The sequence below is a fragment of the Ranitomeya imitator genome, chromosome 3 (genome assembly GCF_032444005.1).
Source record: "Ranitomeya imitator isolate aRanImi1 chromosome 3, aRanImi1.pri, whole genome shotgun sequence".
Classification (NCBI taxonomy): Eukaryota; Metazoa; Chordata; class Amphibia; order Anura; family Dendrobatidae; genus Ranitomeya; species Ranitomeya imitator.
In genome coordinates this window covers 102,624,358-102,650,671 of record NC_091284.1, presented here as the reverse complement: position 1 = coordinate 102,650,671, position 26,314 = coordinate 102,624,358, and the positions used below count along the sequence as shown (strand labels likewise).

The 26,314-nt window shown below is 45.7% G+C and overlaps 1 protein-coding gene across 1 annotated transcript in view; it reads left to right on the top strand.

Annotated features, from left to right (window-relative positions):
- LRRC75A (leucine rich repeat containing 75A) overlaps nucleotides 1-26,314 on the top strand; it is a 448,446-nt gene that overhangs the window by 117,198 nt on the left and 304,934 nt on the right. The window contains exon 2 of the mRNA XM_069761242.1: nucleotides 2,365-2,493. Within this exon, the coding sequence (XP_069617343.1) occupies nucleotides 2,365-2,493 (129 nt within the window). The remainder of the gene's footprint in view (nucleotides 1-2,364; nucleotides 2,494-26,314) is intronic.

Sequence of the window (26,314 nt, the reverse complement as noted above, 5' to 3'; positions counted from 1 at the left end):
CCCAGACTTCCAGCAGTGTGCGGCGAGTGGGAGTGTCCGTGAAGGACATGTGACCTAGCAGAAGAGCTGGGCGTGTCACTGAAGCTTGACAGAGATGGAAGGCAGCAGCTGGTGACTGAATTGCAGTCGCGGCTGTAAAGTGCTGATGTGCTGCTTACACCTGACACACACACACACACACACACAAACTCACACACACCTGTTCTGTGTGCACAGGACCTGTGATGAGGTCACAGGAGGGGAGGAGTCAGGGGTCACATGTTCAGTGGCCTCAGTGTATGCAGGACTCTGCTGTTCTTGATTGTCATGGTGCTGAATGAGGGGATGTTTATGTGTGGGGTCAGGAGGGGTTTACAGTGTGGATGTAACAGAGCCGTGTCTGTACAAGGTGTACAGAGCGGAGCCGTGTATGTGTGTAGTGGAGCAATGTGTACGAGGTGTACGGAGCGGAGTCAGGTGTGTATGAGGTGTACAAAGCTGAGCCGAGGGTGAAAGAGGTGAGCGGAGTCGTGTATGTATGGGGTGTATAGAGTGGTGCTGCGTGTTTAAGAGGTGTATGGAGCAGAGCCACGTGTGTACGGGGTGGACGGAGCGGAGAAGCGTGTGTATAGAGTGTACGAAGCGGAGCTGTGTGTGTGAGGTGTACGGAGCAGATCCGCGGGTGTAAGGAGCGGAGAAGCGTATGTATGGAGTGTACGAAGTGGAGCTGTGTGTGTGAGGTGTACGGAGCAGATCCGCGGGTGTAAGGAGCGGAGCCGCGTGTGTACAAGGTGTAAGGAGCAGAGCCACGTGTGTACAAGGTGTAAGGAGCAGAGCCGCGTGTGTACAAGGTGTAAGGAGCAGAGCCGCGTGTGTACAAGGTGTACGGAGCAGAGCCGTGTGTGTACGGGGTTCTCGGAGCGAAGCCGTGTGTGCAAGGTGTACGGAGCAGAGCCGCATATGTACAAAGTGTACGGAGCAGAGCCGTGTGTGTACGGGGTTATCGGAGCAAAGCCATGTGTGCAAGGTGTAGGGAGCAGAGCCGCGTGTGTACAAGGTGTACGGAGCAGAGCCGTGTGTGTACGGGGTTATCGGAGCAAAGCCGTGTGTGCAAGGTGTAGGGAGCAGAGCCGCGTGTGTACAAGGTGTATGGAGCAGAGCCGTGTGTGTACGGGGTTCTCGGAACGAAGCCGTGTGTACAAGGTGTAGGGAGCAGAGCCGCGTGTGTACAAGGTGTACGGAGCAGTGCCGTGTGTGTACGGGGTTCTCAGAGCGAAGCCGTGTGTGCAAGGTGTAGGGAGCAGAGCCGCGTGTGTACAAGGTGTACGGAGCAGAACTGTGTGTGTACGGGTTCTCGGAGCGAAGCCGTGTGTACAAGGTGTACGGAGCAGAGCCGCGTATGTGCAAGGTGTATGGAGCAGAGCCGTATGTGTACGGGGTTCTCGGAGCGAAGCCGTGTGTGTACGGGCTGTACACGGCTGTGGGCAGAGCCCAGCATGTGCGCTGTGGGGGAGTATTGCGTGTACTCGCCAGCATCAGAATGTGCAGTGCGCATGCTCCGGAGCCGACCAGTACACCCAATACACCCCCACATTGCACAGGTCCGGAAATGACGCACTGCAGCGTCATACCAGGAAGAAACAGCACACAGATTTCAAACGCTGGGAGTGCGCTTGGAATTAGAGCGAGGGAGGACATATTACTATAGGGACATGTTAGTTATAGAATCATTTTTCTCAGCGATTACAGGGCAGTAATAGGTCAGACTATACAACATTGCAACACAACTATAGTGTGCGAAATGAATAGAGAAAATGTGAATTTCGGTGGGAAATATTTTGGCGCAGGGGGGGCCCCATTTGAAAGTTCGCATCGGGGCCCCTCACTTTGTAGTTACGCCACTGTGTGTGTTATGTGTGTAATGTATGTGTTGATGTGTGTTATGTGTGTAATGTACGTGTTGGTGTATGTTATGTATGTGTTGGTGTGTGTTATGTGTGTAATGTATGTGTTGATGTGTGTTATGTGTGTAATGTATGTGTTGGTGTGTTATATGTGTAGCAATAGCATCCATATTTAAAAATACCCGCAGTACAGACTAGTGTTTATAGGTATAAGCATGTCAGAAATCTGAGGGGGTGAGGTTGTATACTGAGGATTCACATATGTCAGACTGGTTGTGAAAAATTTCTACAGCTAGAAATCCTTTCCTTACATTTTACTGGGAATGTTTCCACCTCATGTCCAGGGGATTTTTACATTTTGCATATGTCGCATAGCATTGTACATGCTAAGTGCAATCTTAGAATTCCAAGATGCACACAAAGCAATGCCAAGCCCATCTTTTGTACCTATATTTATTCACTATTTCTCTTTTTGATGTAGGATCTGGGCATGGAGTCAACATCATTAGATGACGTTCTATACCGATACGCAAGTTTTCGAAACTTGGTGGATCCTATTACACACGATCTGATAATCAGCTTGGCAAGATACATGCACTGCCCTAAACCGGTATGTACTCCACTGTTTTAGTATTCCAATCTTTATTACTTAGCACACATCAGGTATTGCATGAATCTACTTGTGCGTTTGTTTTATGGAAAAAAGCAGGTATTGCCTTCACCAAGCAACATTCACTTCCAGAAATATTCTGCTTTTCATTCTCCTTTTCTCTTCAGAATGAATACTACAATATATAGCTTTTAGTAATCTTTCTCCTCTGTTCTCATTAGGCAATTTTCTGAGAATAGATACATAATGGCTTCATTATAATGATGCATTATATATAAGTTCTAATATGATCTGCGGAAGTTGGAATAAAGCAAGGACAAAAAGTTACACCGAAAGCAGACAAACGGCAAAGTGAAACTTGCAGGGTTAAAGGGAACCTGTCACCCCGAAAATCGCGGGTGAGGTAAGCCCACCGGCATCAGGGGCTTATCGACAGCATTCTGTAATGCTGTAGATAAGCCCCCGATGTTACCTGAAAGAGGAGAAAAAGACGTTAGATTATACTTACCCAGGGGCGGTCCCGCTGCTGGTCCGGTCGGATGGGTGTCTCTAGTCCGCTGCGGCGCCTCCCATCTTCTTTCCATGACGTCCTCTTCTGATCTTCAGCCACGGCTCCGGCGCAGGCGTACTTTGTCTGCCCTGTTGAGGGCACAACAAAGTACTGCAGTGCGCAGGCGCCGGAAAGGTCAGAGAGGCCCGGCGCCTGCGCACTGCAGTACTTTGCTCTGCCCTCAACAGGGCAGACAAAGTACGCCTGCGCCGGAGCCGTGGCTGAAGATCAGAAGAGGACGTCTTGGAATGAAGATGGGAGGCGCCGCAGCGGACCAGAGACGCCCATCTGACCTGACCAGCAGCGGGACCGCCCCTGGGTGAGTATAATCTAACATCTTTTTCTCCTCTTTCAGGTAACATCGGGGGCTTATCTACAGCATTCCAGAATGCTGTAGATAAGCCCCTGATGCCGGTGGGCTTACCTCACCCGCGATTTTCGGGGTGACAGGTTCCCTTTAAGGCTGAGTTCATAAGCCATGGGGGCTTACGTACGATTTGGTCATATGTGTGGAGTGGGCCATTGACTATAATGATGCAGATGGAGTCACAGTGTGCTCATTGTGCATCATTTTTTTATATATAAGCTTAGTTGGTGTGTGGTGCAGGATATGGTTGATTACTAGTCCTGAGCGATAAGGTGTTATATGATCATGCTCGTGTGCTAACCGAGTGACATTGACGTGCTCGAAAAATATGTTCCAGTCCCCGCGCCTGCATGTCTCGTGGCTGTTCAACAGCCACAACATATGCAGGGATTGCCTAACAAACAGGGAATCCCTGCATGTGTTGCGTCTGTAACAGCCGCGAGACATGTAGGTGCGGGGACTGGAACATATTTTTTGAGCACGCCAATGTCACTCGGTTAGCACACAAGCATGCTCACTAGCCTCAGGAATATACGACACAAGAGCACTGCAACTAGTGATTGGCCTGAGTATAGCATCTGATTTATTAAGTACAACACCATGTTGGAGGGCTCCGGCTACGACTGGTTGCCTTACAGCCAGAGATAGGTCTAGCAGAAAAAGAGCGGGAGAATGGAAGGTTAAGGCCGCTTTCCCACAATGAGCTTTTGATGCACGTTTGATGTTGCGTATATTTGCTGTGTCAAAAACGTAGCATCTTATGGCCGCGTGCACGTATTGAGTATTTGGTGAGTTTTTTACCTCAGAAATTGTAAGCCAAAAGCAATGATAGGTAAAAAACCTCACCAAATACTCAATGTGTGAACGTGGCCTAAAACGTGGAAACTTTTGTGCTATGACTAACATACTGGAGTTAAAAAAAAAATGTAAATAAATCTGCCATTTATGGAAATTGTTAACTGGGTGGCTGGTAATGAATATATAATGTAAACCTCAAAATGAGAAAATATGTTTGTGTATTTATACCTGGAGCCATGTAAGTTACTGAGCTGCAGCAGATGTTTCACACCCGTTCCATTTTGCTCACACATTATTCTGCACAGTTTAGATGATGCTTGAAATGTCAATTCGTCTATTGTGCTACACGACTATGGTTTACTTTTCTGTAGAGATGAGCAACCTGTGGTTTACCAGCTGTTTTTGAGTTACAAGTACCAGTATGCTCTTTTAACGCTGTATTGGGTTATTGCCTAATTAGCATTTACCTGACACAACTACTTCTCTTAAAGGGAATCTATCAGTAGGATCTCCTGAGCCATCTATATGGGCATGTAGGTCATAGGACGTTGAATAAAATGATGTCTTAATATCTGTGATTTGATGTCTTATAAAAACATGTATTTTTTCTGGAATATGTATGTAACACCCCTTTAACCCCTTTACCCCCAAGGGTGGTTTGCATGTCAATGACCAGGCCAATTTTTACAATTCTGACCACTGTCCCTTTATGAGGTTATAACTCCGAAACGCTTCAACGGATTTTAGCGATTCTGAGATTGTTTTCTTGTAACATATTGTACTTCGTGATAGTGCTAAAATTTCTTCGATATAACTTGCGTTTATTTGTGAAAAAAACGGAAATTTGGCAAAAATTTTGAAAATTTCACAATTTTCCAACTTTGAATTTTTATTCTGTTAAACCAGAGAGTTATGTGACACAATATAGTTAATAAATAACATTTCCCACATGTCTACTTTACATCAGCACAATTTTTGAAACAAACTTTTTTTTTTCAAGGAAGTTATAAGGGTTAAAATTTGACCAGCAATTTCTCATTTTTACAACCAAATTTACAAAACCATTTTTTTTAGGGACCACCTCACATTTGAAGTCATTTTGAGGAGTCTATATGGCAGAAAATACCCAAAAGCGACACCATTCTAAAAACTGCACCCCTCAAAGTGCTCAAAACCACATTCAAGAAGTTTATTAACCCTTCAGGTGATTCACAGCAGCAGAAGCAACATGGAAGGAAAAAATTAACATTTTACTTTTTAGTCACAAAAATGATCTTTCAGCAATAATCTTTTTAATTTCCCAAGGGTAAAAAGAGAAAATGGACCTCGAAAGTTGTTGTCCAATTTATCCTGAGTACGCTGATACCCCACATGTGAGGGGGAACCACTTTTTGGGCGCATGGCAGGGCTCAGAAGGAAAGGAGCGCCGTTTGACTTTTTCAAGCTAAATTTGGCTGGAATTGAGATCGGACGCCATGTCGCGTTTGGCGACCCCCTGATGTGCCTAAACAGTGGAAACCCCCCACAAGTGACCCCATTTTGGAAACTAGACCCCCTAAGGAACTTATCTAGATGTGTCATGAGCACTTTTATCCCCCAAGTGCTTCACGAAAGTTTATAACGCCCGGGCGTGAAAAAAAAAATTCCTATTTTTTCCACAAACATGATCGTTTAGTACCCAATTTTTTATTTTCTCAAGGGTAAAAGGAGAAATTGGACCCCAAAAGTTGTTGTCCAATTTGTCCTGAGTACGCTGATACCCCATTATGTGGGAGGGGATTACTGTTTGGGCTTATGGCAGGGCTCAGAAGGAAAGGAGCGCCGTTTGACTTTTTCAAGCTAAATTTGGCTGGAATTGAGATTGGACGCCATGTCGCGTTTGGCGAGCCCCTGATGTGCCTAAACAGTGGAAACCCCCCACAAGTGACCCCATTTTGGAAACTAGACCCCCTAAGGAACTTATCTAGATGTGTCATGAGCACTTTTATCCCCCAAGTGCTTCACGAAAGTTTATAACGCCCGGGCGTGAAAAAAAAAATTCCTATTTTTTCCACAAACATGATCGTTTAGTCCCCAATTTTTTATTTTCTCAAGGGTAAAAGGAGAAATTGGACCCCAAAAGTTGTTGTCCAATTTGTCCTGAGTACGCTGATACCCCATATGTTGGGGGGGGACCACTGTTTGGGCGCATGGCAGGGCTCAGAAGGAAAGGAGCGCCGTTTGACTTTTTCAAGCTAAATTTGGCTGGAATTGAGATCGGACGCCATGTCGCGTTTGGCGACCCCCTGATGTGCCTAAACAGTGGAAACCCCCCACAAGTGACCCCATTTTGGAAACTAGACCCCCTAAGGAACTTATCTAGATGTGTCATGAGCACTTTTATCCCCCAAGTGCTTCACGAAAGTTTATAACGCCCGGGCGTGAAAAAAAAAATTCCTATTTTTTCCACAAACATGATCGTTTAGTCCCCAATTTTTTTTTCTCAAGGGTAAAAGGAGAAATTGGACCCCAAAACTTGTTGTCCAATTTGTCCTGAGTACGCTGATACCCCATATGTGGGGGGGACCACTGTTTGGGCGCATGGCAGGGCTCAGAAGGAAAGGAGCGCCGTTTGACTTTTTCAAGCTAAATTTGGCTGGAATTGAGATCGGACGCCATGTCGCGTTTGGCGACCCCCTGATGTGCCTAAACAGTGGAAACCCCCCACAAGTGACCCCATTTTGGAAACTAGACCCCCTAAGGAACTTATCTAGATGTGTCATGAGCACTTTTATCCCCCAAGTGCTTCACGAAAGTTTATAACGCCCGGGCGTGAAAAAAAAAATTCCTATTTTTTCCACAAACATGATCGTTTAGTCCCCAATTTTTTATTTTCTCAAGGGTAAAAGGAGAAATTGGACCCCAAAAGTTGTTGTCCAATTTGTCCTGAGTACGCTGATACCCCATATGTGGGGGAGGGACCACTGTTTGGGCGCATGGCAGGGCTCAGAAGGAAAGGAGCGCCGTTTGACTTTTTCAAGCTAAATTTGGCTGGAATTGAGATCGGACGCCATGTCGCGTTTGGCGACCCCCTGATGTGCCTAAACAGTGGAAACCCCCACAAGTGACCCCATTTTGGAAACTAGACCCCCTAAGGAACTTATCTAGATGTGTCATGAGCACTTTTATCCCCCAAGTGCTTCACGAAAGTTTATAACGCCCGGGCGTGAAAAAAAAAATTCCTATTTTTTCCACAAACATGATCGTTTAGTCCCCAATTTTTTTTTCTCAAGGGTAAAAGGTGAAATTGGACCACAAAACTTGTTGTCCAATTTGTCCTGAGTACGCTGATACCCCATATGTGGGGGGGACCACTGTTTGGGCGCATGGCAGGGCTCAGAAGGAAAGGAGCGCCGTTTGACTTTTTCAAGCTAAATTTGGCTGGAATTGAGATCGGACGCCATGTCGCGTTTGGCGACCCCCTGATGTGCCTAAACAGTGGAAACCCCCCACAAGTGACCCCATTTTGGAAACTAGACCCCCTAAGGAACTTATCTAGATGTGTCATGAGCACTTTTATCCCCCAAGTGCTTCACGAAAGTTTATAACGCCCGGGCGTGAAAAAAAAAATTCCTATTTTTTCCACAAACATGATCGTTTAGTCCCCAATTTTTTATTTTCTCAAGGGTAAAAGGAGAAATTGGACCCCAACAGTTGTTGTCCAATTTGTCCTGAGTACGCTGATACCCCATATGTGGGGGGGGGACCACTGTTTGGGCGCATGGCAGGGCTCAGAAGGAAAGGAGCGCCGTTTGAATTTTTCAAGCTAAATTTGGCTGGAATTGAGATCGGACGCCATGTCGCGTTTGGCGACCCCCTGATGTGCCTAAACAGTGGAAACCCCCCACAAGTGACCCCATTTTGGAAACTAGACCCCCTAAGGAACTTATCTAGATGTGTCATGAGCACTTTTATCCCCCAAGTGCTTCACGAAAGTTTATAACGCCCGGGCGTGAAAAAAAAAAATCCTATTTTTTCCCACAAAAATGATATTTTAGTCCCCAATTTTTAATTTTCCCAAGGGTACCAGGAGAAATTGGACCCCAACAGTTGTTGTCCAATTTGTCCTGAGTACGCTGATACCCCATATGTGGGGAGGAACTACTGTTTGGGCACACGTTGGGGCTCGAAAGGGAAGTAGTGACGTTTTGGAATGCAGACTTTGATGGAATGTTCTGCTGGCATCATGTTCCATTTGCAGAGCCCCTGATGTGACTAAACAGTAGAAACCCCCCACAAGTGACCCCATTTTGGAAACTGTACCCCCTAAGGAACTTATCTAGGTGTGTGGTGAGAATTTTGAACCCCCATGTGCTTCACTAAAGTTTGTAATGCCCAGGCGTGAAAATAAAAAATCCTATTTTTTCCCACAAAAATGATATTTTAGTCCCCAATTTTTAATTTTCCCAAGGGTACCAGGAGAAATTGGACCCCAAAAGTTGTTGTCCAATTTGTCCTGAGTACGCTGATACCCCATATGTGGGGAGGAACTACTGTTTGGGCACACGTTGGGGCTCGAAAGGGAAGTAGTGACGTTTTGGAATGCAGACTTTGATGGAATGTTCTGCTGGCATCATGTTCCATTTGCAGAGCCCCTGATGTGACTAAACAGTAGAAACCCCCCACAAGTGACCCCATTTTGGAAACTGTACCCCCTAAGGAACTTATCTAGGTGTGTGGTGAGAATTTTGAACCCCCATGTGCTTCACTAAAGTTTATAATGCCCAGGCGTGAAAATAAAAAATCCTATTTTTTTCCACAAAAATGATATTTTAGTCCCCAATTTTTAATTTTCCCAAAGGTAACAGGTGAAATTGGACATCAAAAGTTGTTGTCCAAATTGTCCTGATTACGCTGGTACGCCATATGTGGGAAAAAACTGTTTAGGCACACGTTGGGGCTCGAAATGGAAGTAGTGACGTTTTGGAATGCAGACTTTGATGAAATGGTCTGCGGTCGTCATGTTCCATTTGCAGAGCCCCTGATGTGCCTAAACAGTAAAAAAAAAACACAATTGACATCATTTTGGAACCTAGACCCCCCCCCCCAAGGAACTTATCTAGATGTGCCCCCTTTTTGGAACTAATGTATGCTTTCTTGTAAAGTAAATTAGTAGTGCATGGAGGTGTGGTACAATCTGAAGCAATCCTTCATACACAGGCCAGGTTTTTCGGGGCAGGTGTCGCATTGATAAATGGTGTCCTTGCGTATTCCCCTTTTGTAACACACTCGGCACCTTTTTTGCGGCTTACCTTTTCTGCCGGTTGGTGGGACCACCCCCGGAAAATGCTGGCCTGGTACGATACGAGCACCTTCAGTTCCGGAAGTACTGGGGCCCTCTCCTTCCGGAGTACCAAATATCAGGGCCTTAACCACTACCTCCTGGAACTGAAGGTACGACGTATCGGTGTGGCGTGCACATCGTAACAGCAGGAAAGCGTTGAGCATTGCCATTTGTACAATGTGCACGGCCAGCTTTTTGTACCACACCTTGGCCTTTCTCAAAGCACTGTATGGTTGGAGGAGTTGATCAGAGAGATCAACCCCCCCCCCATGCTTTTGTTGTAGCCCAGTACACAGTCCGGTTTGCAGACCTGTGTAGAGGTACCCCGTACAGTGCTGAGGGCTCTGCCATCACCATGTATGGTGGTCAAGAGAAGCACATCCCTCTTGTCCTTGTACTTGACCACCAGCAGGTGGTCGCTACATTGGGCCTTGCTCTCACCTTTTCTGAGCATCTGCCCAAGTAGCGTCTTTGGGAGGCCTCTCTGATTTTTGCGGACAGTACCGCAGGCTGCGGTACCTCGCGCAGAGAGGGATCTGTAGAGTGGGATGCTGGTATAAAAGTTATCAGTATAGAGGTGATAACCTTTATCCAGCAGTGGGTGCACCAAATCCCACACGATCTTCCCACTCACTCCCAGGTCAGGAGGACACTCAGGGGGTTCAATCCTGGTGTCCTTCCCTTCATACACTCTAAACCTGTGGATGTACCCTGAGGCACTCTCACACAGTTTGTAGAGTTTGATTCCGTACCTGGCCCTTTTGTTGGGCAGGTATTGACGGAATCCGAGCCGCCCCTTAAAATGGACCAAGGACTCATCCACGCAGATGTCCCTTTTGGGCACGTACACTTCAGAAAACTTTTTGTTGAAGTGTTCGATGACTGGCCGAACTTTGAACAGACGGTCAAAGTTGGGGTCATCTCGTGCGGGACACTGTGCATTATCGGAATAATGCAGGAATTTATGGATGGCCTCAAAACGTCTCCGAACCATGGCCATTCGGAACACTGGAGTCTTATATAAAACATCTACACTCCAATATTGCTGAATTTCTGGCTTCTTCACGATCCCCATGTGGAGGACCAGGCCCCAAAACTGCATCATTTCAACTGCGTCTACAGGAGACCAGTTGGAAAATGATGTACCGGGGTTTTGCTCCAAAAATTGATGAGCATACAAATTAGTTTGCTCCACCATGAGGTTAATAAAATCCTCAGAGAAAAAGACTTTGAAAAAGTCTGTTTCTGTGAGGCCCGTGGTGTCAAACTTGATTCCTGATTTTGCCACAAAATCAGGAATCAGTGGCTCGTAATTTTCGGGGGGCGAGGTCCATGTGGGTTCCGCAGTGGGGAGCGCTGGTTCAGGAGTGGTGGGGGCTGCCTCATCTTCTGTCCTGGGGCGTCTGCGTGGCGGTTCCGCAGGGCCCGAGGAGGAAGATGAGGAGGAAGAGGAGGAGGAGGAGGAAGAAGAGGATGAAGAATCAGAAAAGTAAAGAAAAGTGGGATCCTCTCCCTCGCTATCAGTGTCGGAGGCAAGGAAAGCATATGCCTCCTCCAATGAATAGCGCTGTTGGGACGAACGGGACGAGCGGGACATTTTTGTGTGAATATGGTGATTGGGTGCACTTTATTGATAACTGTATGTGTATGTGTGGGGGGATAGTGATTTGTGCAAACTTATCTGAAAAGAAAATGCTAAAAGGAGAAGAAAAACCTGTAAAAAGAAAAGTCTAAAACAGCAGGCCCAGCTCTGATCAGTGAACTGTTTCACTTATCAAAATTTGGCCGCTGCTTGATGTGCGCATGAGGGTCGGGCAAGGGGGGAGAAAAAAAACAAAAAACGGCAGGCACAAACTCTGATAAGAGAACTGCGTCACTTATCAAGCTTTGGCGGCTGCGGGATGTGTGTACAGAGTTGGCGCAACGGGGGTGAGGGAAAAAAAGCGAGCGCGAGCGTTGATCGGTGAACTGCGTCACCAATCAACGCTCGGCGGCTGTTAAATGGGCGCACGGAAGGAGGTGCAAAGGGGGATAAAAAGAGGGGGTAGGGAGATGGGGGTGGAAGTGAGGATTTGGCCGGGATAAGTGATCAAAATGTACGGTTGTAGTCAGGTGGCGCAAAGGGGGGGTGAAAAAAAAAAAAAAAAAGGAAAACGGCAGGCACAAACTCTGATAAGTGAACTGCGTCACTTATCAAACTTTGGCGGCTGCGGGATGTGCGTACAGAGTTGGCGCAACGGGGGTGAGGGAAAAAAAGCGAGCGCGAGCGTTGATCGGTGAACTGCGTCACCAATCAACGCTCGGCGGCTGTTAAATGGGCGCACGGAAGGAGGTGCAAAGGGGGGTAAAAAGAGGGGGAAGGGAGATGGGGGTGGAAGTGAGGATTGGGCAGGGATAAGTGATCAAAATGTACGGTTGTAGTCAGGTGGCGCAAAAGGGGGGTGAAAAAAAAAAAAGGAAAACGGCAGGCACAAACTCTGATAAGTGAACTGCGTCACTTATCAAACTTTGGCGGCTGCGGGATGTGTTTACGGAGTTGGCGCAACGGGGGTGAGGGAAAAAAAGCAAGCGCGAGCGTTGATCGGTGAACTGCGTCACCAATCAACGCTCGGCGGCTGTTAAATGGGCGCACGGAAGGAGGTGCAAAGGGGGGTAAAAAGAGGGGGAAGGGAGATGGGGGTGGAAGTGGGGATTGGGCAGGGATCAGTGATCAAAACGTACGGTTGTAGTCAGGTGGCGCAAAAGGGGGGTGAAAAAAAAAAAAGGAAAACGGCAGGCACAAACTCTGATAAGTGAACTGCGTCACTTATCAAACTTTGGCGGCTGCGGGATGTGTTTACGGAGTTGGCGCAACGGGGGTGAGGGAAAAAAAGCGAGCGCGAGCGTTGATCGGTGAACTGCGTCACCAATCAACGCTCGGCGGCTACTAAATGTGCGCACGGAGGCGGCACAAATGGGGGTGGAGGGGGTAAAAAGAGGGGGAAGGGGGGATTGGGGTGGATGAACGGGGATTGGGCACGGATGAACGGGGATTGGGCACGGATGAACGGGGGTTGGGCACGGATGAATGGGGATTGGGCATGGATGAATGGGGATTGGGCACGGATAAAACTTACGTTTAGTTGTCTTCTTCTTTAGCAGGGATTGTGGTGCTACAGGCTGCTGTGGCTCCACAATACCCAGCACGGCAGGGAGATCCAGGCACAAAATCCAGCAGGGAGATCCAGCAGTATGACCGCTCTGTAGGAATCCTCAGCTAGAATGAGGACCCTGCAGAGCGGTCATACACAGGTCAGGCAGGTGACACAGACAGGTCACAGAGCGGTCATGCTGCTGCTGTGACCTGTCATTGGTGGGATCGACCATAACATCGATCCCACCAATCAGAGCTTTCCTGGTGACCTGGCTGTGACCTGCCTAGGATCGGAGCTGTTCGCGCCGTTCCTAGGCAGGTCACAGCCAGGTTACCTGCAGGGCACAGAGCGGTCACAGCGTGATCGCCGCTGCGCCCTGTGATTGGCGCGATCGACGATGACATCGATCGCGCCAATCGGCTCCTGCAGGCCCTGCTGGGCCTGCACTGTGTCCTATCCTAGGATCGGTGCTATTAGAGCACCGATCCATGCAGGTTCCGGCAGGGCACCGCGCGGTAATACCGCGCGGTGCCCTGCGATTGGCGCGATCGATGCGATCGGCGATCGCGCCAATCCGGGGTGTTCTTGCCGGTGCCTGGCGTTGCCAGGCACCGGACCTAGGATCGAGTACATCGGTACTCGATCCTAGCCTGTCACCTCATTGTTTCAGCTGCTCCGATTGGCTGAAACAATGAGAATGGCTGTGATTGGCTGTTCAGAATTGAACAGCCAATCACAGCGATCGAGAGGGCGGGTGGGCGGCGATAATGCCCTGGATGCCGAGGCCATCTTCCCCCAGGTAAGATGGCGTCGGAATTTTAATGCGATCACCGCGACTTAAGTTGCGGTATCGCATTAAAGGGCATGACGTACTATCCCGTCAAGGGTCAGATAAGCCCAGGGCACCTCGACGGGATAGTACGTCTAAGGTCACAGAGAGGTTAAGCTGCCTCCATGGACAGGGTGTCTGGTAGTTCTCACCTCAGTAACGGCGCAGTGTCTCCACCCGAATCTTGCTAGGAGCTGTAGTGGGATGCAGGAGGGTCTTACTCTTCGTCTAGGGGACGACTCAGGAAACCCCTGTCCACGGTCCGTACACTCTCACAAGAGAGGAGGCTGAAACAATTAACAGGTTTATTTACAGAGGAATAAATGGTGTTAAATTCAGAGGCCACAACAAGGACCAGCAAAACATGTAATATCACACAATCTATGATACAGGTTCAAAATGTACTTTGCAATAGGTCTGAATGTTAATGATGACACTTCCCCTTTAAGTAATAAATCACTTGGCACTCAAATGGTTTCTTTCAGATGAAAAAGTGAACATCCCATTTATTTGTGCATCCAGTTCAAAGATTATTTAAACGTTTTCGGTCGAATCACAAGACCTTCATCAGAAATATCTTTAACAAAACTGGAAGCATAGGACAATGGGGTATATGAGCCTAGGCAACCCGGGATGGAAAGCGCACCTGGAACATCTCATGGATCCTGAAGGGAGAAGGAGGGCGTGTATCCGCCGCTGCATATGGCGCTCATAGATGTTCTGTCCGTCGCGCTGTGTGGAGTATTCCCGGGGGCCACTTCCCCTTTAAGGCCAGTCCCGGGGCCACTTCCCCTTTATGGCCAGTCTCACACGTCCAGATAATTCCGGTACCGAAAAAAATCGGTACCGGAGTTATCCGTGTCCGTGTGTCCGTGAGCTCACGTAGGCCATGCGTGTGGCACACGGGCAGCACACGTGTGCCGCCCGTGTGCTGACTGGGTACCACACGGAGCATGCAGGAGACAGAGCTAGAGATAAGCGCTGTCCCCTGCATGTGGTGTTGAAGCCGCCATTCATATCTTCTCTCCAGCAGCGTTCGCTGGAAAGAAGATATGAAAAATCCTTTTTTTTTTTTTTCGTGTTTTAAATAAAGATCCCTGTCCCCACCCCCCTCCCACACCCTGTGCACCCGCCCGCTGGTAATAAAATACTCACCCGGCTCCCTCGCAGCATCCTGTCTTCGCCGCAGCTTCTCCTGTATGAGCGGTCACGTGGTGCCACCCATTACAGTCATGAATATGCGGCTCCACCCCTATGGACAGGGATCTTTATTTAAAACACGAAAAAACAAAAAAAAAAAGGAATTTTTCATATCTTCTTTCCAGCGAACGCTGCTGGAGAGAAGATATGAATGGCGGCTTCAGCACCACGTGGGGGGACAGCGCTTACCGTAGCGCTGGCTCCTGCACGGCACACGGACTGCACACGGATTGCGTCTGTGTGCGGTACGTGTTTTACGCGGACTCATTGACCTTAATGGGCCCATGTAATCCGTGCGCTCCCACGAACACTGACATGTCTCCGTGTTTTGCACACGGACACATGGTCCGTGAAAACACGCTGACATGTGCAGAAACACATTGATTTCAATGTGTCTACGTGAGGAAACTGTCAACTCATGTACCGGAGCCACTGACATGTGAAAGCGGCCTAAGTGACAGCAGACACTCTCCTAATAAAGCCCAATAATGGCTGTAGCAATGCCAGTAACACAGCCCAACCATGGGGAATAGTTGCTTCGATTGTTGGCGCGCTTTGCAGAAGCCGTTGGTGCACATAATACAATAAGAGCAAAATTCCCACAGGGACAGTTCTCTAATTAACTCCCCAATAGAGGAACCACAAGTCCCAGCAATAGCTACTCACTCCTTGATGTTTACCAAAATTCAAATATTCATGCAGATGAATTCTGTAAGTATCGCCCGCCAACGCTTGTAAACTCCAACTACAATTGTTTGACTTGTGCTACAGTGAAGGATTTACAAGGCAGCTGGACAAATACATAGGAGCTTATCCTGCTGATATCAACTGCACAGCAGATTCCAAAACAGGTTCATAAACTATTGACTTAAGGTACCGTCACACTGGACGATATCGCTAGCGATCCGTGACGTTGCAGCGTCCTGGCTAGCGATATTGTCCAGTGTGACACGCAGCAGCGATCAGGCCCCTGCTGTGATGTCGCTGGTCGGGGAAGAAAGGCCAGAACTTTGTTTCGTCGCTGGATCTCCCGCTGACATCGCTGAATCGGCGTGTGTGACGCCGATTCAGCGATGTCTTCACTGGTAACCAGGGTAAACATCGGGTTACTAAGCGCAGGGCCGCGCTTAGTAACCCGATGTTTACCCTGGTTACCATCGTTAAAGTAAAAAAACAAACACTACATACTTACCTACCGCTGTCTGTCCCCGGCGCTCTGCTTCTCTGCTCTGGCTGTGAGCGCCGGGCAGCCGGAAAGCAGAGCGGTGACGTCACCGCTCTGCTTTCCGGCCGCTGTGCTCACAGCCAGACCAGAGAAGCAGAGCGCCGAGGACAGACAGCGGTAGGTAAGTATGTAGTGGTTGTTTTTTTTTACTTTAACGATGGTAACCAGGATAAACATCGGGTTACTAAGCGCGGCCCTGCGCTTAGTAACCCAATGTTTACCCTGGTTACCGGCATCGTTGGTCGCTGGAGAGGTGTCTGTGTGACAGCTCTCCAGCGACCAAACAGCGACGCTGCAGCGATCCGGATCGTTGTCGGTATCGCTGCAGCGTCGCTTAGTGTGACGGTACCTTTAGTGAATGTAGGTAATCCAAGTTTATTAGACGTTCAGCTTCTTCTGATTCAGGGTACAAGAGGTAAAAAGAAGAGTGCATTGTTCTTTGTCATGTCTGAACAGGGTAAAAGCATCTAACCCTTTATAACACCACAATAAAGTGAGTTTATCAGTGGTTCCCAATGGTCATTTCTATCAGGACAATTATTACTGCCAGCAGAAAAATCACTTTTCATTTCTGGATGATAAGCATCATTATTTCCTTCCCATGGCCCTTGTGAAAGTTGTGCGATAGCGAGCAGTGCCTGTTGGCTATATATCATTATAAACGGTATATAAGAGTTGTATCACCAGTAACAATAATGTAATGATAACAGATTTATCAGAGGCTGGACAGACATCTGTCTTTGATGATTTAGTGAATCCTGCTTTGAGCAGAGGTTTGGACCAGATGCCCCAGGAGGTCCCTTCTAACTCTAACATTCTATGATTCGATGAGGACACCATGAATGGAATCCTTATGAGTCCACCGTGAAGAGGTTAATAATACCAGCTAATAGCAGTACCCCACCTCACATTGCTGACCTTTGAGTCGAAGTGGAGGTCTGTGCCACGGGCCTGTCCATCTGGTCCGTCAAATCTTACCCTCATCTCAACAATCCATGAAATCTTTGGGCCAAAAAGTACCTGAAGACAGATTTTTCAGTCTTGATGTTTCCACTTCTGTATCTTGCTCAGTGGTGACGAGTTTCAGCCTCCTTACCTCGGCCGTGTCTCTCGAGAACTGAACACCTTGTACTTCTGGGCCTTCAGGGAGGTTGTAGTTCTTGAATATTACAACACTGAAGGATAATAGCTTCCTGGTCGCTTCACGTTTGATTCTTCTCAAATCTTTGGCAATTAATGTTCGGCTTTTTTTCTCAAGACATTTTTTGTGAACCTGTTACTTATTTGCAACAAAATGATTGCTAATTCTATGATATCGCCCCAATATTTTAGCAATTTCAAGAATGCTGCATCATGTCTTTTTTGCCCACTTTTGCTTGGGGAAGACAAGTTTCCTAATAATTTTGCACACCTTGATAAAGGATGTTGTGTCCTTAGGCCTCACCCTCCTCATTACACAAATACACATCACCTGATGTGCTTCATCCAAAAACACTCAAGTTTATACAGCTTGAAGATGAAAAATCTGCGTACAAATGATGATATGGTCAAAATACTCACTAATTGTGCACACAGTGTGCATTATCTACTTAGTCTCCAGGAGGAGTTTTCTGGAGCTATCTGACATATGGTACGTACATAGGTTTTCTTTAGCTTTGTTGGACAGCATATTATTCTACCGAGCTGCTGGGTGGGACCCCTATCGTGGTCTAGTACATAACTTTTTCCCTCCACTTATTGAGATTCTGGTTTGGCTATTATCCTAAGTCATGTGACAAGGCTCGTTAAAGGGTCGACATTGACTTTTAGGTTTGCTACTTCTAATAGGTGGCACTAGAGTTCTAGTTCTCTTCCTCTCTGAAGAGACAATTAGCATATTTCCCAGAGGAGTATTGCGGCTTTAAGTCTCCTCATCTCGGCATGAGTAACATATCACTCTCCGCAAGGAGAAACGATACTTCTTGGATAGCCCTCCACTTAAGAAATAATCCTAGTTGAAATCTATGACCTCTCGATTTGCAAAATTTCAGTGCCGCGTTTTTATCAACCTTTACCCCTCAAATTACAAAGGGCAGAAACATTGCTGAAGCCTACTACCAACATACGAAATTACTTTGTATTTTCATCTTTTCGATCCTTCAGGGATGGAATGACTTGTTTCACTTTCTTCATCTCCGATCTCGCTTGGGTCTACCATCCATCTTTTGTAGTGTAACTGCAGATCTGCTCTGGGAGCTTTAACAAACCAAACTGCAGTAATAATGTCTGTTGTCTTCAGTCTCCATAAGCTCAAAGGTGGAAAAATAAGAACAATCTTTGATAGCTAGATAAAAAATAGCTCATGCTGTGGCCTGTTTTCGATAATGCTCAAAGCTATGAACTTCTATGAAGAATATCTGCTATGAAGTATTGTGGACGTTCTGTGCTCTAATTCACATTCTTTTTTCAAATGTTATGTACTGGCCTTGTCTTCAGAGGGTCAGACCAGCCCCCTAAAACTTTTATCTCTTCTTGAGATAAGCAATATTTCCTCTAAAATTTATTTGTAAGAGATACCTCATCCAAACTTAATTCTTCTTCTTAACCCCTTGGTGTCACAGCCAATTTTTGCCTTCATGATAAACCTTTTATTCCCACTTTTCAATTTTTACGTCCCAGGAGCCATAGCTTTTTGTGTTCACGTATAGTCACATTGGGGTTGTTTTATTTTTTGAGGGGTGAGGTTGGTGGAATGATGAGTTGTGTTTGTTTGGTGGCATTATTTTAGGGTTCATAAAACTTACTGAAAAAAGTTTTATTGACTCTTTATGAGAAGGAATATAAACAAAAGAGCAATTCTGGCTCTCTTTGTTTTGCGTTTTAAATTTTATACAATTCTCCATACTGCACAAATAAAGTGTTAATTTTATTATTTGGGTGATAATACCAAATGCATTTTTTATTATTTTTGGGGCATGTTTCTAGGCTGCACTGCATTATCATGCTATGATTACCACGCCTTGCTAAAGATAATAACAACTATTACTGGATAAAAATCACCATCATCTCAAGAAATATATGGAGGATTTGATTATATATATATATATATATATATATATATATATATACTGTAATAAAATTAAATACTCAGGGGAGCAGTGGGAATAAAATAGAATGAAAAAGTGGCCACTTTTGACATGATGTAAGTTCTTTTATAAGCTGTCATCCAGTGGCATGACCAGAGTCCCATGGGCCCCAGTGCAGAATTTGGACCCGAGCAAGCCCCCACTTACATGTCGATGAGATGCATGGGCCGTTGTAGCATCTGGATTCTGTAAAGACATACGTGTTCATCCTACATGAAATAGTGTCCATAATCAGGCACCTTCCTGTAATAATGTCCCCCATCCTGGCCCCATATTGTAATAATGTTGCCTGTCCAGGTCCCCTTCTGTAAAATGTCCCACATTCTGTAGTAATGTCTGTCCTAGACCTCACCCTGGTATAATTTCCCCCCATTCTGTGCCACTTCCTGTTATAATGTCCCCTGTCCTTGGCGTCTTCCTTGTATAATGTACCCCCATCCTGAGCCCCTCCCTGAAATTCTGTTATAGTGACTCCCATGCTCTGCCCCTTCCTGGTATAATGTCTTCCATCCTGGGCCCCTTCCTAGTATAATGACCAATAACCTTGGATCCATCCTGGTATAATGACACTCACACTGTGCCCCTTCCTTGTATAATGTCCCCTTCCTAGTATAATGTTCAGTCAGTTACTCTTTTCCAGCACATTAAAAAAAATTCTTACCTCCACTCCCACAACTTGCAGTTTCTTCTTGTACAGCTGACTTAGACATGCCAGGCATTGGTGGTGCATGACGTCACTGCCGCGCACTACTTGTGAAAGGCATGCCGACGTCAGCTACCAGCCTCTTATTGGCCGGTGGGATGTATTGCAATGCCAGGAGCCAGCTTGATCTCGGACGCCCATCCAGCTGAAATAGGCATTGTTACACCCCTGCTGTCACGCTGCTATGGATAGATGATAACTTGTAGTGTTAACACCAATCAGCCATACCATTAAAACTACATGCTGAATGTTGTGTAGTTTCTCCGAGTGCTGGCAAAGCAACATCCGATTTCTAGAGTCATGGACTCCACAAGACCTTTGAAGGAGCTCAGTGGTATCATGCAAAAGATGCTAGCAGCAGATCCTCAGCCCAGTATGTTGCAAGGTGGGACCATCAGACGGATATAGGACTTCTCCTTACTGTATTTTTATTTTTCCGCCAAACCTATATGCTCATTTTAATTGAGACAGGGAGAAGCTAAACAAGTTATGAACAATACTCCGAACTGATCATATACGGTATTTTCATATACATAGTGACTCTTATATAGCGTTGAAGAAATAATCATACAACACCTACCCTTTCTATGGCTGCCTCTCACATCCAACCTATGTAAGGGAATAAATTGAGTTGTTTGCTCATTACTATTAATGTCTTACCTCATAAATGGTGGCACCTATCCAAAAATAATAGTACACATAAAAAGTAAATTAATAAACAAGCTTAATTTTATTGAATATTTTCCCATTTCTAACACAGAAAGTACAGTGATAGGATCACCAAATTACTGCCTCGAAGCTCTACAGATATGAGCTTAGCACATTTATGGGAAAATGTTACATTCCGCAGCCGAGAATCATTTTCTTTTAGCAGCGCTAATGTTCAGTACAAAGAGAAGTTTGGGGAATTTGTTGCTCAGAATCATTTACTGAGCCGCAATAAACTACAAGGTTCTGTTCCCAAAGCCAAAAAGAGAGGAAAACAACATGAAGAATAATAGCATTAATATTCAGGCATGGTCATTTGGAAGGGATGTGGTGTTTTCCCCATTGCCGAGCAGATACTTAATGTTTTGTTTGTTTTAAAACAAAATCCCGGTAATCAGGAAAAATGGAGCTGAAGATGATGAATATTTTGAAGAGTAGAATTGTTTTCTGTATTCAGTCATTTATCCTAATTTGTGATTTTCAGACTTTATTTGAAGTTTGTCCATATGCTTCTTATTATCTGAACAACCAGATAAAGTAAAAACCAAATCAAGGCCATTATTCCACTCAAAGCATAAGTGACCAGACTGGAATTTCATGTGACTGTGGAAATATTGTGAGTTCCAGCTCATTAGAAAAGATAACTACTCTGTACAGTTGAAGGGGTAGTCTGAAATACAATGTAATTTTCATCCTAAATCTCTATCTATTTAGTGCCTTAATCTAAACTATTGTCTAATATACTTGTATTAAATATTTCCTATTCTCCCCTCACTACATCACAGTGTAAGAATATTCATAGAGCACATATTATATATCCAGGTTGGGAACATAGGTTAAAGGTTCCCCATTTACATTAGTAAAAGAATAAAGTTATACGGTGGAGTACCCCCATGATTTGATCATGAAAAAAGACCACTGTTGGAGTAGCTACAAACCACCAATCAAATAACCTTAAATGTAGAAATATTACAAATTAACACTGATTACATAAAGGCCTAAAAAAGAGGAAATGATGGAAAAAAGGTGAGTATAACTGTATTTGTTATTTTTAAATAAAAAAGGAAAACTGCTTTATTTTTATTTCAAATAACTGACTTTATTCTGCCTGTGTTTTTATTTATCATATAACTATAGGATTAGTAATGGATAAGTATCTTATAAACGCCTCTCCATTACTAAGCCGTGGGCTTGATGTCAACAGACAATACAAAGGTGACATCAACCCCACAAATATTAACCCCACTTACTACCGCATCAGGGCATGTTTGAATAGCCGGGCAAGGCGCCAGAATTGGCGCATCTAATAGATGCTTTTCTGGGGCAGCTGCGGTCTGCTATTTTTAGTCTGGGGGGGGGGGTCAATATCCATGGCTGCCCCCTGCTTTCGCTGTTAACAGTTAAATACAACTCTCAACATTACCCCCTGCTAGCGTTGATCGCAGTGGAAGCAGAGGACAGTAATGGGAGCTGTCTTCAGCACTGGGCGCTGGGGAACAACGCGAACAGTACAGCTGATTCCCAGGCACCAGTACATGTCATATTGATGGCGCACACAGCTGGCACATGATTGCCACACATGTGCCACAAGTACTAAACACACTGATATGGATATCTCCAGGTCTGATTTTTCCACTACCGGAGAAATCAGGGCGTATAAAAGAGCCCTAATACAGTAGCTTTGTGATCTTCTTAAGTGCAAACTTTACCCTTTAACCCCTTCATGACCCAGCCTATTTTGACCTTAAAGACCTTGCCATTTTTTGCAATTCTGACCAGTGTCCCTTTATGAGGTAATAACTCAGGAACGCTTCAACGGATCCTAGCGGTTCCGAGATTGTTTTTTCGTGACATATTGGGCTTCATGTTAGTGGTAAATTTAGGTCGATAATTTTTGCGTTTATGTGTGAAAAAATTGGAAATTTGGTGAAAATTTTGAAAATTTCGCAATTTTCAAATTTTGAATTTTTATTCTGTTAAACCAGAGAGATATGTGACACAAAATAGTTAATAAATAACATTTCCCACATGTCTACTTTACATCAGCACAATTTTGGAAACAAAATTTTTTTTGCTAGGAAGTTATAAGGGTTAAAATTTGACCAGCGATTTCTAATTTTTACAACGAAATTTACAAAACCATATTTTTTAGGGACCACCTCACATTTGAAGTCAGTTTGAGGGGTCTATATGGCTGAAAATACCCAAAAGTGACACCATTCTAAAAACTGCACCCCTCAAGGTGCTCAAAACCACATTCAAGAAGTTTATTAACCCTTCAGGTGCTTCACAGCAGCAGAAGCAACATGGAAGGAAAAAATGAACATTTAACTTTTTAGTCACAAAAATGATCTTTCAGCAACAATTTTTTTATTTTCCCAATGGTAAAAGGAGAAACTGAACTACGAAAGTTGTTGTCCAATTTGTCCTGAGTACGCTGATACCTCATATGTGGGGGTAAACCACTGTTTGGGCGCACGGCAGGGCTTGGAAGGGAAGGAGCGCCATTTGACTTTTTGAATGAAAAATTGGCTGCACTCTTTAGCGGACACCATGTCACATTTGGAGAGCCCCCATGTGCCTAAAAATTGGAGCTCCCCCACAAGTGACCCAATTTTGGAAACTAGACGCCCCAAGGAACTTATCTAGATGCATAGTGAGCACTTTGAACCCCCAGGTGCTTCACAAATTGATCCGTAAAAATGAAAAAGTACTTTTTTTTCACAAAAAAATTCTTTTAGCCTCAATTTTTTCATTTTCACATGGGTAACAGGATAAAATGGATCCTAAAATTTGTTGGGCAATGTCTCCTGAGTACACCGATACCTCATATGTGGGGGTAAACCACTGTTTGGGCACATTCTAAGGCTCGGAAGGGAAGGAGCGCCATTTGACTTTTTGAATGAAAAATTATCTCCATCGTTAGCGGACACCATGTCACGTTTGGAGAGCCGCCGTGTGCCTAAACATTGGAGCTCCCCCACATATGACCCCATTTTGGAAACTAGACCACCCAAGGAACTTATCTAGATGCATATTGAGCACTTTGAACCCCCAGGTGCTTCACAAATTGATCCATAAAAATGAAAAAGTACTTTTTTTTCACAAAATTTTTATTTTAGCCTCAATTTTTTTCATTTTCACATGGGCATCAGGGTAAAATGGATGCTAAAATGTGTTGGGCAATATCTCCTGAGTACACCGATACCTTACATGTAGGTGTAAACCACTGTTTGGGCGCACGGCAAGGCTCGGAAGGGAAGGAGCGCCATTTGACTTTTTGAATGAAAAATTATCTCCATCGTTAGCGGACACCATGTCACGTTTGGAGAGCCGCCGTGTGCCTAAACATTGGAGCTCCCCCACATATGACCCCATTTTGGAAACTAGACCACCCAAGGAACTTATCTAGATGCATATTGAGCACTTTGAACCCCCAGGTGCTTCACAAATTGATCCATAAAAATGAAAAAGTACTTTTTTTTCACAAAATTTTTATTTTAGCCTCAATTTTTTTCATTTTCACATGGGCATCAGGGTAAAATGGATGCTAAAATGTGTTGGGCAATATCTCCTGAGTACACCGATACCTTACATGTAGGTGTAAACCACTGTTTGGGCGCACGGCAAGGCTCGGAAGGGAAGGAGCGCCATTTGACTTTTTGAATGAAAAAATAACTCCAATCTTTAGCAGACACCATGTCACGTTTGGAGAGCCGCCGTGTGCCTAAACATTGGAGCTCCCCCACATATGACCCCATTTTGGAAACTAGACCACCCAAGGAACTTATCTAGATGCATATTGAGCACTTTGAACCCCCAGGTGCTTCACAAATTGATCCATAACAATGAAAAAGTACTTTTTTTTCACAAAATTTTTATTTTAGCCTCAATTTTTTTCATTTTCACATAGGCATCAGGGTAAAATGGATGCTAAAATTTGTTGGCCAATATCTCCTGAGTACACCGATACCTCACATGTGGGGGTAAACCACTGTTTGGGCGCACGGCAAAGCTCGGAAAGGAAGGTGCGCCATTTCACTTTTTGAATGAAAAATTAGCTCCAATCGTTAGCGGACAGTATGTTGTGTATGGAAGGTATGTAGTGTATGTCAGGTTGGTGTGTGTGTGGTGTAGTATTCACCACACACACACACACACACCTGACGTACACTATACCACACCACACCAAACTGACGTACACCACGCCATACACACCCTGACACTACTTCAGGTTGGGTTGTGTAGTGTATGTTAGGTTGGTGTGTGGTGTAGTGTACGTCAGGTAGGTGTGTGTGGTGTAGTGTACACCACACACACACACCAACCTGACGTACACTATACCACACCACACACCAACCTGATGTACACTACGCAACACACACCAATCTGACACACTACGTCAGGTTGGTGTGTGTGGTGTAGTGTATGTCAGGTTGGGGTGTGGTGTAGTGTACGTCAGGTAGGTGTGTGTGGTGTAGTGTACACCACACACACACACACACACACCAACCTGACGTACACTATACCACACCACACACCAACCTGATGTACACTACGCCACACACACCAATCTGACACACTACATCAGGTTGGTGTGTGTGGTGTAGTATATGTCAGGTTGGGGTGTGGTGTAGTGTACGTCAGGTAGGTGTGTGTGGTGTAGTGTACACCACACACACACACCAACCTGACGTACACTATACCACACCACACACCAACCTGATGTACACTACGCCACACACACCAATCTGACACACTACGTCAGGTTGGTGTGTGTGGTGTAGTGTATGTCAGGTTGGGGTGTGGTGTAGTGTACGTCAGGTTGGTGTGTGTGTGTGGTGTTGTGTATATCAGCCTGGTGTGGGTGAGTTCTGTAGTGGAATATCAGGATGTGGCTAGTCCACGGACGTGTGATGAATTCTGAAGCATTCATTCAAACACAGTCCAGGTTTGTCGGGACACGTTTCACATTGGAAACGAGTTTCCCTTCTTATCCCCCTTTTATAGCACACCCGGCACCTTTTTTTTGCTCTCCCCTCACAGGGAAAATGTTGCACCGGTACCATACGGGAACCTTGAGTTCCAGGGCTGCTGGGGCCCGCTCCTTCCACGCCTCCAATCAGGGCCTTTATCACCGCCTCCTGGAACTGAAGGAAGGTGTTGTTGGTCTGGCCTGCACATCGTGATAGCACGTATGCGTTATACAGTGCCATTTGTACGATGTGCACAGCCAGTTTTTTATACCACACCTTCGTTTTCCGCATGGCACTATAGGGCTGGAGGACTTGATCAGAAAGATCAACTCCCCCCATGTGTTTGTTGTACCCCAGCGCACAGTCCGGTTTGTGGACCTGTGCTGGGGTACCTCGAACAGTGCTGGCCGTGGTGCCGGGACCATGGATTGTTGTCAAGAAAAAGACGTCCCTTTTGTCTTTGAACTTGACCGCAAGCATGTTGCCACTACATTGGGCCCGGCTCTCACCCTTTGGGAGAACCTGCTCAATTAGTGACAAAGGGAGACCCCTCTTGTTTCTGCGCACAGTACCGCAAGCGACGGTAGCTCTGGCAGAGAGGGATTGAAAGAGTGGGATGCTTGTATAAAAGTTATCAACGTACATATGGTAACCTTTATCAAGCAGTGGGTGGACCAAATCCCACACTATTTTCCCACTCACCCCCAGAGCAGGTGGACAATCTGGGGGCTGGATACTGCTGTCCTTTCCTTGATAAACTCTAAAGCTGAGAGTGTACCCTGAGGTACTCTCACAGATCTTGTAGAGTTTTATCCCGTACCTCGCCCTTTTGCTTGGCAGGTACTGACGGAACTGAAGCCTCCCTTTGAAGTGGATGAGGGAT